Here is a 12,950-nt window from a genome sequence, read left to right as displayed (position 1 = left end):
CCTGTGAGTCCTCGAAAACCTACGAAGTACAGATCGTATTACTAACGAGGAAGCTGAGGGTCAAAGAGGTTAAGTAAACTAAGGTAACGGAGGTATCAGATAGTAGTGGTGGAGTTCAACCTAGGCAGCCTTCCTGATGCCTGAGCTCGGAAACGTGATTTGCTATCGCTTGTCTAGAGTGCAAAGGGCGGTTGTACCTAGTATGTGGTATCAACCAACTTTCAAGTAGAAGTATTAGCTGATGACCTCAGTGATCTACAGAGTCCAAGACCATGGGAAAGATCAATACAAGCCACACATTTCTTTTTATGTTTATAAAAGATTTCTCCACAAGCTAATTATGAACACAATCATGATTAATAAAGAAATGGCCACAGCTACATCGCATCGGCTCCTGTATAGACAACAACCTAAAAACTCAGATGAGCAATTTATTCTGACAGGACACGGGCCTACATTTTACATGGGAAATCTAACAACCCAACAGGCCTAAAACTGGGGGACTAAATAATGGCTTTTTTAAAAAACAGACCGACTACACTCTTAGGACCCCCCCCCCCCACACACACTTGAAAGCAGACCTGAGCCTCAGTGAAGTTAAAAAAGCACACTAAAAGCCCAGTCCCAGTCAGAGCTGCGGCTCCCTAGCAGCCCTCCACCCGAGGTGACTGAGTCACTGTGAATTTCTTGGTCAAGTACAGAAAGAAAGGAAGATGCCTTGAGAAACTGCACAAATACAGGACCCAGTCAGACCAGCAGTTTATAAAGCTGGACAAGCCTCTGCCAGAGAGAAGCAAAGCTCGCTCACCGGAAGCCCAAGTGGCAGAGTCTGAAAATCTGCTCTCATCACTTAATCAGGTGGCCATAAGCATTCTCATATGGATTCAGTAAAACTGAATTTTACTGAGGTAATAGAAAGCTTATAAAAATATTTTATTTTGTTAAGCCCCCAGACAGCCTACTCAAATTAGTGTTCTATGAGTGACTACTGTGCAGGGTTTTATTTTTGCTCCTTTTCTCCTCTCCCAATCAGAAGATCTCATTCAACCAGGCAACTGACCAGAAAGTCTGGTTTCTTCAATTGCTCTCACCCTTCAAATCTCCCGTGTCTCACCCCAAGTGAAGACAAGTTATAACAGGAACGTGGTAACCATTACAACAGCAGTATTTTAACAGCTACCTTTACAAACTGACCCTTTTGTTCTGGGTGTGCTTAAATACCGATAATACCCTGATTAAAATCCCACTAAGCTAATTTTCTTCTATTTAATATGCTACCACAGTTACTGATCCAGACTTCTGGAACAAATTCTTACCTTTTTTGTGTTTAATTGAAGTATACTTGACATACCATGTTGAATTTGTTTCAGGTGTGTAAGACAGTGAATTGACAATTCTAAAAATTAGGCAATGCTTACCACGATAAGTGTAAATCCTTCCTTTCTTAAATTAACTAACATCCACTTGTTATGCCTGTACAGAAGACCTCAGGTTTTAAAAAGAAACACGCTAAGATTCCTTTACATCTATAATTCATTTCCCCACCAATTCAGTGTGCCTTGCCACTAATTAATATTCCAATAGCCAGTTACCTGTAACTGTAATCCATCTTAGCTGATGGAATTCAAGGTCAATTCAAGATGGTCTAGGTGATTTTGCAGATCGAATATGCCTAAGCTTCATGTGTCAGTCTTACATTTCCTTCAGAGTAAGGTGATGACAATAGTAGTAGTAATAACAGTGGCAGAGGCAATACTTACAGAGCCCTTACACAATACACAGCTGTAAGTACTTTACAAGTATTAATCTACCCCTGTGAAATGGGAGCTATTGTCACCCAAAATTTCCAGATACGAAACTAAAGCACAAAGAAGTTAAGTGACTTGCCCAAGATGAGAACTGGTACGGAATCAAGCTTGAATCTGAACCCAGTTGGTCGGACCCCAAGGCTCACACTATGAATCACTAATGCTACACTGCCTCTCAATATAAACAAGGATTAACTTAGAACTTAGTCACCAGAAAAATTAAAACTAGAACTACCCTACAACCCAGCAATTACACTATAGGTATTTATCCAACGGATACAGGTGTGCTGTTTCAAAGGGACACATGCACCCCAGTGTTTATAGCAGCACTATTAACAACAGCCAAAGCATGGAAAAAGCCCAAATGTCCATCAATGGATGGATGGATGAAGATGTGAGATATATATATATATATATATATATGGAATATTACTTGACAATCAAAAAGAATGCAATCTTGCCACTTGCGACTAAGTGGATGGAACTAGAGGGTATTATGCTAAGTGAAATTAGTCAGAGAAAGACAAATATCATAGGACTTCGCTGATATGAAGACTTTAAGAGACAAAACAGATGAACCTAAGGGAAGTGAAGCAAAAATAATAAAAAATAGGGAGGGGAACAAAACATAAGAGACTCTTAAATATGGAGAACAAACAGAGGGTTACTGGAGGGGCTGTGGGAGGGGGGATGGGCTAAATGGGTAAAGGGCTTTAAGGAAGCTACTCCTGAAATCATTGTTGCACCATATGCTAACTTGGATGTAAATTAAAAAACAAACAAACAAAAATCTCAGTCACCAGAAAACAGATTTATTAAAGAAGCAACTGAGTATAAATAAACGAAAACCCAGATTCACAGCCCTTTTCTTACAAGGCAACATATAGCAGAAGTTCTAAAACACTGCAAAAACACTGCTACTTTAATGTCATACAGAAATTTAAAAAAGCATTATTAAGAAAAAATCCGTTGTTCAGCCAACAATGTTGCTGACTCAGCTAACTGAGGCTACTAAAGTACAGACCTCCTGATCATGCCACATGCTACTAAAGAGAAGTTTCGGACAGAATTACCTTGTTTTCTTCTGAGTTCCTTTTCAACTTTTCTTCCATGTCCTTGGTCTCTTCCGAGACCTTGAGTTTCATCTGCTCATAATTTTCACATGCTTCCTTAAGCTGCTCTTGTAAAACCTGGTACTCCTTCTCAATCTGTGAAAGATCTCCCTAAAAGTTACAAAATTATCTGTTAAAATAGTTTAAAATACCCTTTTCTCATCTTGTTCCAAACAGTCTCTTAAAATAAACAGAAGAGAAAAAGAGGCAGATGAAAATTTACAAGGGAAATGTCATGATAATTCAAGAATTAAAACCTCCTAAACAGTGGTTAGCAAAGCCAACTCTTTTTAAAGTACAATTATTCATATTACTGTAACTCATAATGAAACATTTCAATCTGTCCTATAATTAGTTCTGAATATTTGTCTTAAAAGGGTTCAGTATTACTAAATCAATAGTGTGATGTGAATATCATTCTCCATGATTAACATCAAGAACTATTTATTAGGTTTAAAAAGCTGTATGTACATATGCATTTTAGATATGAACAAAACATATTAACTTTGACCCTACTTTTAAGTGTTTCAAATGGACAGTTGTAAAAATGACAAGTTAAAATATTATCAATGGTTTCCAGTTATGTAACTATCTCTTGGACCAGCTTAAAAAGCAAAAGCAAAAACAGAAGCATATTGAATGTGAAATATTGTCCAACAAGAAATGTTATTTACGTGTTTTTAAAAACCTTTCATTCTGAAAAAAATAAATAAAAATAAAAACCTTTCATTCTGAAGGGAGACTGGGCGGCTTTGTCGGTTAAACGTTGGATTTGAGCTCAGGTCATGATCTGGCAGTCTGTTGAGTTTGAGCTCTGGACTGGGCTCTGTGTCTCAGCCTGGAGCCTGCTTTGGATTCTGTCTCCCTTTCTCTCTCTGTCCCGCCCCCACTCGTTCTCTTTGTTTCACTTTCTCCCAAAAATAAACAAACATCTAAAAAAATTTAAAAAACCTTTCATTCTGCTAAGACAGTCAGCAATCACACCTGTGTGTCTGAAAGGCGTCTGGGTGGGCTGGCAAGTCCGCCCAGTTGCGGCTGACTGCTCTCCCTAGGGCCTTAGTGGCCAAGCCTGGAACTCTATCCCAGGGGCACAAACCTAGGTCTATCTTCCCCCACCTCCTGCACTTCAGCATCTTCCAAGTTTAAAAAAAAGCAGAGAATCAAGGTTTTGAAATTCAGTGATTTATCAGTTAGAGAACTATGAGCTGTGACCAGAGTGACCACACATGCCAGTCTGTTTTGAGTGTCCCAATTTTTATTTGTCCAGACTAAAAGTTTGGCAGCATGAATAGAGAGTCCACGTTTAAATAATAAATTAAATGGTCAACCCCACTACGACCCAGGAGAAAGACTTTATGGTTTTAGACCTTAGTTACCTCTATGTTCATTCTTAATTCAGCAAAAGAATCACAATGAATGAACAACTTATTATTATGTATCAATTTATACGCTCAAGTCACCAAAGGAACAAGAAATTATAGCCATCTCTCTGTTATCACATACAAACTTCACCACAATTCTGTAAGAACATTATTCACACCTTTTAGAGATCAGAAAACCAAAGTTGAGAGAAATTAGGCAACTTCTTAAAGCCCCTGAGGAAAAGCAACAGTGCTGGGGATTAACTGCAAGTCTCACTGGTGGAGAAGCCAACACTCAGCCACACTAATGATAAGGTCCTGAAACTAACTGCTAATTTAACAAGTGTTTTTGAATTCTCCCAATACTGATGAAAAAATGTGAGGGTGAAGAGCATACCTGGTTTAGAACTCAGTATGCTATAAGAACTCAACACCAGATATTCTATACGCAAAAATGTTCACTACAGCACTGTTCGTATGCCTGAAAAGCTGACACAGTCTAAATGTTCAACAGTAAGAAACTAATCAAATAAACTATCATATTCATACAATAGAATACCAAGTCTGCGTTAAACATGATGGTAAAAATCTATATTTACTGACATGGAAAAAATCCATAACATATAAATACCGAAAATTTTAAACACAACATATAAGCTACAATCCTATCTTTTAAAAAGAATTGCTATCGCTTCTCGGCCTTTTGGCTAAGATCAAGTGTAAAAAGAATTGCTTACTTAAATGTAAATGTTAAAATAAGGCCTAAGGGCTGCACATCAAAATGTAAATAAGGGAGAAGGCAACATAGATGATTTTTAATTTCTCCTCCATAATTTTCAGTATTGTTCATTAAAAAAATTAAGAGTTCTACATTTTTTTTTTAAATGTCATTTTTGAGACAGAGAGAGAGAGAGAGAGAGAGAGAGAGAGGGAAGGAGGGGGGGGGGGGAGGGGCAGAGAGAGAGGGAGACACAGAATCCAAAGCAGGCCCCGGGCTCTGAGCTGTCATCAGACGCTTAACTGACTGAGCCACCCAGGCACCCCATTACATTACTTTTTTAATTGGCCAAAACTATAAAGCTATTTGTACCAAGCATAGCAACACAATCTAACCTTACTTCTTCCTACTTAATTATCTATCTGGTCTTGTAAATCATTCCATATCAGTAATAATAAAATTGCTGGACTATAATTCACTTAATGAGTCTAATACTGATGGATATTTAGGTTGTATTCAATTTTTTGCTGACACTAACGCAGATGAAACAAATATGCAAATACCCTTGTTCACTGGTCTCTATACATATATAGGAGTGCAGGTAAATTCCCAATTGCCATCCCCAGAAATTTACATTTTTACATTCTTTCAACAGTGCATAAATGACTTTCTTATTTCAGGTGGAGCTGGGCATCTTTTTATATGTTTAAAAAATCATCCTTATTTTATTGTGGATTGTCTATTCACATCCATTCCCATTTTTGCATTAATCTTTCCCTGATTAATTTACAGAAACTTTGTACATTAAACAAGGCAATTAGTTCTCTATCTGTCCCTATACCGCAAATAATTTTCCTAGTTTGTCATTAGTGTTTTGACATCATGTGTCTATTTGTCCATATACAAATACATGCTATGCGTATGTACACACAGATTATATATGTGTATATATAAACAGATACTCTTTGTTATACTGTTTATTAATCTCATGAAAAAAATTTCCCTTTTTTTCTAGGTAAATTGTGGATCTGCTTTTTAATACTGAAATCTTTGATCTGTCTGGAATTTACTATGGTATATGGAAATAAGGTGGGGACCCAAATTAATTTCTTCTAGACAGGCAACCCGTTTCTCCTAATACCACATATTTAATAAACTACTTTCTGTTCACTAATACCATTTTTATTTATTACACCTTAAGTTTCTATTTTCTTTTGTTCTATTGTCTCTTATTTTAACGTCCTATTTATGTGCTAAAATAGATTCATATTGTATTTCGCTATCTAGATGCACAACTCCCTTTCTTGTAATTTCTTCTCCTTGGGGATTCCTGATGCTTACTTTTCTATGTGAAGTTCAGAATCAATTTGTCCAGTTTCAGATAAACCCTGTGCAGGAGGCAGCCACCAAGGTGGCCCTCAAGATCCTCACCTCTTGGTATTTATACCCTTGTACAATCCTCCTCTACAATGTATCAGGGTTTTTGGGTTGGTCTGTGTGACTAAGAGAATACATAAGAAGTGATAGAAAGTGGCTTTCTAAAGTAGGTCATGAATGCTATTGCTACTTCTACCTTGGATCAACCACTCTGGGGAAAGCCAAGCCCCATGAGGACACTCAAGTGGTCCTACATGGAGGTCCACAGGCAAGGAACTGAAGCCCCCACCAATAGTCAGCAGCAACTTGTTAGCTGTGTGAGTGAGCCATCTTGGAAACAGAACCTCCAACCCGTTACTCCTTGCAGATGGCCAGATGAGCCCTGGTCTATATCTTGGCTGCAAGTCCTCAGCAATCTCCAGAACCATCAGCTGAACCGCTCAACTGCTGACTCAGAAGCTGTGAGATCATAAATGTTTATTGTCGTTTTAAGGCACTAGGTTTTAAGGTAATTTGTTACGTAGCAACAGGTAACTAATACATGTTGTTCATGATTGTACTGGAACTGTGTTAAAAGCTTTAGGGACAACCAGTCTCTTCACAATAATGGACCTTCCTATTCAATACTTTTCATTTACGTAAGTCTTTTGTGCGTTTCTCAGTAGCATTTTAAAGTTTTCTTTCATAGATTTAACTATTTTATCTTTTGGTTACTATTAAAAATGGAATTTTATCTTCTAGTATACTTTGCAACAGATTGTTGTTTATGTATGGAAAAGTATTCTATCCAATCACCTTTCTGAATTCTCTTAGAGTTTGGTATTGCATTTTCACTTAATTGTTTTTTAATCTTCCAGATATACAATGTTAGCCTCCGTAAGAAAGAATACTACACCTCCTCTTTTACAATCTTACTTCTCTTAATTTTGTCAGTTGCTATCTCCAGGATAATAAAATACTAATGGTCATGTTTCACCTAAAAGTGAGATGAAGGCTTTGGCTTGAGAAAAAGATATTAGCATGTGGAGAAGTATTCATCTTTCCCCATATTATTATGAGTTTTAGATGAGAAGGGGAATTGAATTTTATCTAATACCTTTCAGGAACTATGGAGTTGGCCAAATAACTTTTCTTTTTTTTAAAAAAAATTTTTTTTTTCAACGTTTTTTATTTATTTTTGGGACAGAGAGAGACAGAGCATGAACGGGGGAGGGGCAGAGAGAGAGGGAGACACACAGAATTGGAAACAGGCTCCAGGCTCCGAGCCATCAGCCCAGAGCCTGACGCGGGGCTCGAACTCACGGACCGCGAGATCGTGACCTGGCTGAAGTCAGACGCTTAACCGACTGCGCCACCCAGGCGCCCCCCAAATAACTTTTCTTAAGATACATTAACACAATATATTATATTAATAGCTTTTCTAACTGAATCATTCTTATAATGGTGAAGGTTTTTATTATAAAACTTTCTGTATCATTCACATGAATAAGCTCTTATATATAAATTAATAGAGGCTCATTATACCAGTTAAAACAATAAAGCCATTATACTTTGAAAGAAATAAGCTAGGGAAAAAACACTTTTGTTTCTGCCTCTTTCCCAAATTCAATAAAAACAATTTTTTTTTTTGTCATGTTCTAAAGCTTATTGCATGGTAACATTTTATATGGAATTAGCAGATTCCAAAATAGTTCTAGTTCATCATTGCCATCTAGTTATAATAATGAAAACTAAAAAACCTTTAAATAGTTTAATACAATTCTGACTCACCTGTTGTACCTCAAAAGGATCATATGGCTCAGTATTGACCTCTTGATGTGTTATATTCCAGGACACCTTTGGGGAAAAACAAATAATTCCATTAAGCTCAATTCCTGTGGTAAAATAAATCCATTATGTAATGACATTTTAAGACATGCTCACAATTTTTTCGAGGTGTGTTTTATTTATTTTTCTCCAATTTCAATAACTCACACTTTCTACAAATTCTTGTATTAGGAAAGAGCTATCATGTAGAATTGGTAAAAATGAAAATGATTTTGGTTTATTACTCTAACATGTGCTTTCAGAGCTTTCTAGAAAACAGAAAACATAATGAGGTGGGGGATAATCCAACAAGGGTCTAATGAATTCATGCCCGATAAAGTGAACTACAGAACATAAACTTATTCTCATGCTTGTTAGTAACTTTTATTCACATCTCTTTTGTTTCTCTCCACCTGGTTGTCTTTTTAGAGAAACTGGTTTTCGTAAAAGAAACTGGTCACATGTAGCCCAGACTCTGTTTTTTGGGGCCACCTGTGCCAAAAGCATATTTCCTTTCATTCTCCATACAGTAAGTCTATGGGGGCAAGCACCCCACGTTGTGAGGTTTCCTGGTCTAGCTCTAACTGGGTAGGTAGGCTGGTGTGTCAGGGCTTCAATACCAGGATGTGCAAGTGCTACAGAAGTAACTACATCATCCTCAATGGTGCCATTATTAATCATTAACGTGATGGCTCCATCTGCTGATTCCTCTATCTCATTTCTCAACTGGTACAAAACTTGGTTAGGGAAGAAGGGTATTATTTACTAGACCCAAAAATTCTTTCTGAATTACAGATCATGCCCTACAAACGGGTTCATATTTTTAAAACATTTCCAGGCAAAAGCTTTCATAACCATTATAAAGTCAATAATTTAAAACAATTTTAGTAAATGGCAAAAAAAAGATGAAAAGGAAAATTTAACTTCAGTATTGAGATTACTTTTTTCTATTTAGGTCTTACCTGTATAGTAGCCATTTGTCTATGTGGAATATTTGTTACTTCGTCGGTACTTTCTAGATTTACTTCCCACTTGTTGGCAGAATTTCCACAGTGACCTTCATGGCTGTTAGACCCACTGAGGGCTGTACCGTCACCATTCATGCTGCACTGTGTCTTTACTGATACTTCCAAAGATTCCTGAAGGATCTGTGTTTTAGGGGCAATCTCGTTACCAGGAGGAGTATTCTCAGCATTCAAATGAGGACCCTCAAAATATACAGCAGCACTTTCATCTGGTCTGTCACTGGCTACAAACGATGGCGCCACTGGTACTGATCTTTGCAGCTGATATTCAGAAGGAACGTTGGCTAGAGGTGTATAAATGTTAGTGTACTGGGGCAAACTGGGTAACACGTTCATATATGTTGGTGGTGTCTGGGTAATGTCAAATCCCCGAAAGGGGAGGTATGTACAGTATCCTGTGACCAAATGGGGTTGAGACCAGTAGGTTGGTTTCACATCCTCAGAGGCTGGTTTGGGAGAATTACAGGATACTTGCTTGTGACCGGCATCCTCAGACACTGATGTGGGAGAATCAAAAGAGACCTCCTTGGGCTTCTCATCCTCAGAAGCTGATCTAGAAGAATTATCAGACACTGGTTTCGGCTTCACAGCTTCACAGGTTGGTTGGCAAGAATTAGCAGATATAGGTTTGGGCTTCACGTCCTCAGAAGCTGGTGCCGAAGATAACTCAGACGCTGGTTTGGACTTTACATCTGGTTTAAATTCCCTCGCAGTTGGATTCAGTGGTAGTTTAACTCGTAAATACTCCCCTGTTTTTGAAATTTCTTCCACTTTTGTCTTAATGTTTTTCTTCTTTCTCTTTTTCTTAAGCCGTAATGCAACTTTCTTCAATGCAATACAGTTGTCAATCACAACAAAACGAGGACATCCCAAGAGAAAAGATTTCAAACCTCCGGCTTTTTCTAGTATTTGCCGAGTTTCTTCTGGGAAGAATTCATATTCTTCAGAGAACATTTTATTATTCATGTCCAAGGGACCATGCTCTTCCAACAACTGAGAGAAATAACTTGGAAAAAATTTATGTTTACATGTTATTACAAGGAAGTAGTTAAACATGTTCTTTTGAAAAAAGTGTTTCCCCCAAAATTCTCCCAAAGAAAAATACTATTTCACTTCCAACTGATCTCAACACCTCCCCAACAAACATATTAAACTCATATTAAATCTGACAAAAGCTATATGCAATCAGTGAGACTCTAGAAGCAAAATTTTGTTTACCCGTGGAGAATAATCCTTAAAAAATTTGTTGGGAAAAAAACCGAAAAGGGATTAAAAAGTTATTTCATAAATTTCAATTACATAATTATACAATCTATTTTAAAAGTAATGAAAAGAAAATTTATTCAAGAAGAATAACAAGAGTATCAGTAACAAGAATGTCAAATGAGAAGAAATCAAATTTCATTAAAATCCTATTGGAATTTACCTACAGTAAAACTCAACATTTTTCTGTTTAGGAATATGCAATGATTCAGAAGTACTGAAACTAATCATGTCTGATCAATAAACCGATACAAACAAAACAAAAAATCAAATACATCAATATAGCAGAGGATCAGACACACATAATGGGGTGATCCCTTAATCTACATCCAGTCCTAGACTGGGGTGCACTCCAGTTAAGGGGCTATTTTCTTTTCCCATTCTTGTATCAGGCTCCAAGAGCCTTCCTCTTCCATTAGAATCTGGTATCCAGTCTATAACAATGGCAAAACTAGCAACCAAGACACATACTATGCAATTTCAAAGAAATAGAGCCTCCACGTTTTTTCCACTGCCTAAGTAGCAATGAATTTTTCAAACATTGAGGCAGGACAAAATTTAACAAGGGTCCCCAGCCCAAAGGGAAAGCGTGTTATAAACCATATTGTGAATAAAATTTTTATGGTTGCTATTATTTGAAACGCAACACAAAAATGAACTTTAACTCTATTTATACATCTTTCTAGCCCTGAAAAAGCATCTCTGTAAGGGAAACACTGGGTCCAAAATAGCATAAATATGACTTCTTTATAACCAGTGTCTTACAGGGGTTAGCAACCATCCATTGATGCACAGAACAGTGGTACTGGTATGGCTGTTCGGCAGACATGAAAGAGGCCAAAGCTCTAATGAAAGATGCTAGATACAACTGAAACAAGGAGGCTGACTCCACTTCTGCCAAGTTAAACAAGATGCATCTCTCTCATCCTTGCTCCTGTTCAAAGTCTCAGACTCTAAAAGGGATAGATAGTGTTCCTGCACTTCAGAACCAGAGGTAAAAACGGCACACTACATGAGACAGCAGTTTAAACAAACAAACAAAAACCTAACTATACCAGAAAGATTAATAGTTCTTATGCTGTTATCTCATATCTGCAAGTACATGTTTACTCGCGTACATATATTTTCACACTCGGATAGGGACCATCAGGGTCTGAAGTGGTCATGGCTGGCCTTCCATAGTGCCATTACAGGCCACTGAAGGCACAGGGGCAAGGGACAGGATGAAGAAAACATTTGGGAAAGCATTCCCACCCTGGTATGCTGGCGGTGGTCCTTTGACAAATCGCTGTTTTGTAGAAGCTCATGATTCTTCCCTCACAAAGTCATTCTCTTGACAACACAGTGTGATCAGACCAATGATGCAGCTCTCCTGCTACTTGCAAGCTGTGCGAAAGGACTGTGTCTTCTACTTTGTCTGCAATCTTCCACAGTGCTTAACCCTAAGTGGTTAAATAAATCGTGGCTGACTAATTAATACCACGAAAGAGGTGGTAGGAAAAGCTAAGTGCAGAACGCTACCCAGTGAAATACAATTCCCTTCAACTATCTAAAATCATAAATTGTTAGAACTAGAAGAGGGTCAAGTCAATTATACACCAATCAGTCTAATCCCCAGCTTCACAGTGGAATATGTGAGTCAGGATAAAATTAACAGCAGTTATCCCAATATTCTGGATTCCTTGCATAATATTTTTTTTTCTACTCTAACACTCTTGTCATACACAAAATTTTAGTTTCATTTTTCTTTCTTTTACTCACTGGCCACTAAAAGAAATCATTCTTTTTTTTTTTTTTTTAAGTTTTATTCATTTATTCATTTAAGTAATCTCTGCACCCAACATGAGGATCGAACTCACGACCTCGAGATCAAGAGCCACACGCTCCTCCGACTGAGCCAGACAGGCACCCCTAAAAGAAATCGTTCTTAAGCTCATCATCACATGTCTACTTTTGAAAATTCAGAGAAAGAATTGTTTTGAGGTGTAACTTCCTGTAAGTTTTTGACTTTAAAGTTTTATCTCAAAATACATCAGCCTATTTTCTTCCTCATAAAGTTGTTTAATTTCCTCCCACTTGTAACAGTAATAAATTCTTTAAGAAGCAAGGTCCTGACAGTGACACAGTTTAGCTTCAGTTTCGGATGCTTGAAGCAAAGCCTACCATATTTTAAGAAATACTAGTGTAGTTTTATAGCTGTTTCCATGGGGTCATCCAGGTGTTTTCTGGAAATATGAATATGCTCAGCATTTCAACTCTAAAGAAAAACCATAGGGGCGCCTGGGTTGCTCAGTCGGTTGGGTATCTGACTTTGGCTCAGGTCATGATCTCATGGTCAGTGAGTTCGAGCCCCGCATCGGGCTCTGTGCTGACGGCTCGGAGCCTAGAGCCTGCTTTGGATTCTGTGTCTCCCTCTCTCTCTCTGCCCCTCCCCCACTCACGCTCTGTCTCTGTCAAAAAATGAATAAACATTAAAAAAA

General features: G+C 37.7%; 1 protein-coding gene across 10 annotated transcripts in view; it reads right to left on the bottom strand.

Moving 5' to 3' along the window:
- TTC3 (tetratricopeptide repeat domain 3) overlaps positions 1-12,950 on the bottom strand; it is a 130,154-nt gene that overhangs the window by 30,683 nt on the left and 86,521 nt on the right. For all 10 annotated transcript variants that reach the window (XM_058731974.1, XM_058731972.1, XM_058731968.1 and 7 more), the window contains 3 exons: positions 9,145-10,213; positions 8,147-8,212; positions 2,882-3,031 (listed from right to left, as the gene is read on the bottom strand). In XM_058731974.1, the coding sequence (XP_058587957.1) occupies positions 2,882-3,031; positions 8,147-8,212; positions 9,145-10,213 (1,285 nt within the window). The remainder of the gene's footprint in view (positions 1-2,881; positions 3,032-8,146; positions 8,213-9,144; positions 10,214-12,950) is intronic.

The sequence above is a fragment of the Neofelis nebulosa genome, chromosome 5, assembly GCF_028018385.1.
Source record: "Neofelis nebulosa isolate mNeoNeb1 chromosome 5, mNeoNeb1.pri, whole genome shotgun sequence".
Classification (NCBI taxonomy): domain Eukaryota; kingdom Metazoa; phylum Chordata; class Mammalia; order Carnivora; family Felidae; genus Neofelis; species Neofelis nebulosa.
The sequence above is the reverse complement of the archived record's forward strand: the minus strand, read 5'-3'. Positions and strand labels throughout refer to the sequence as shown.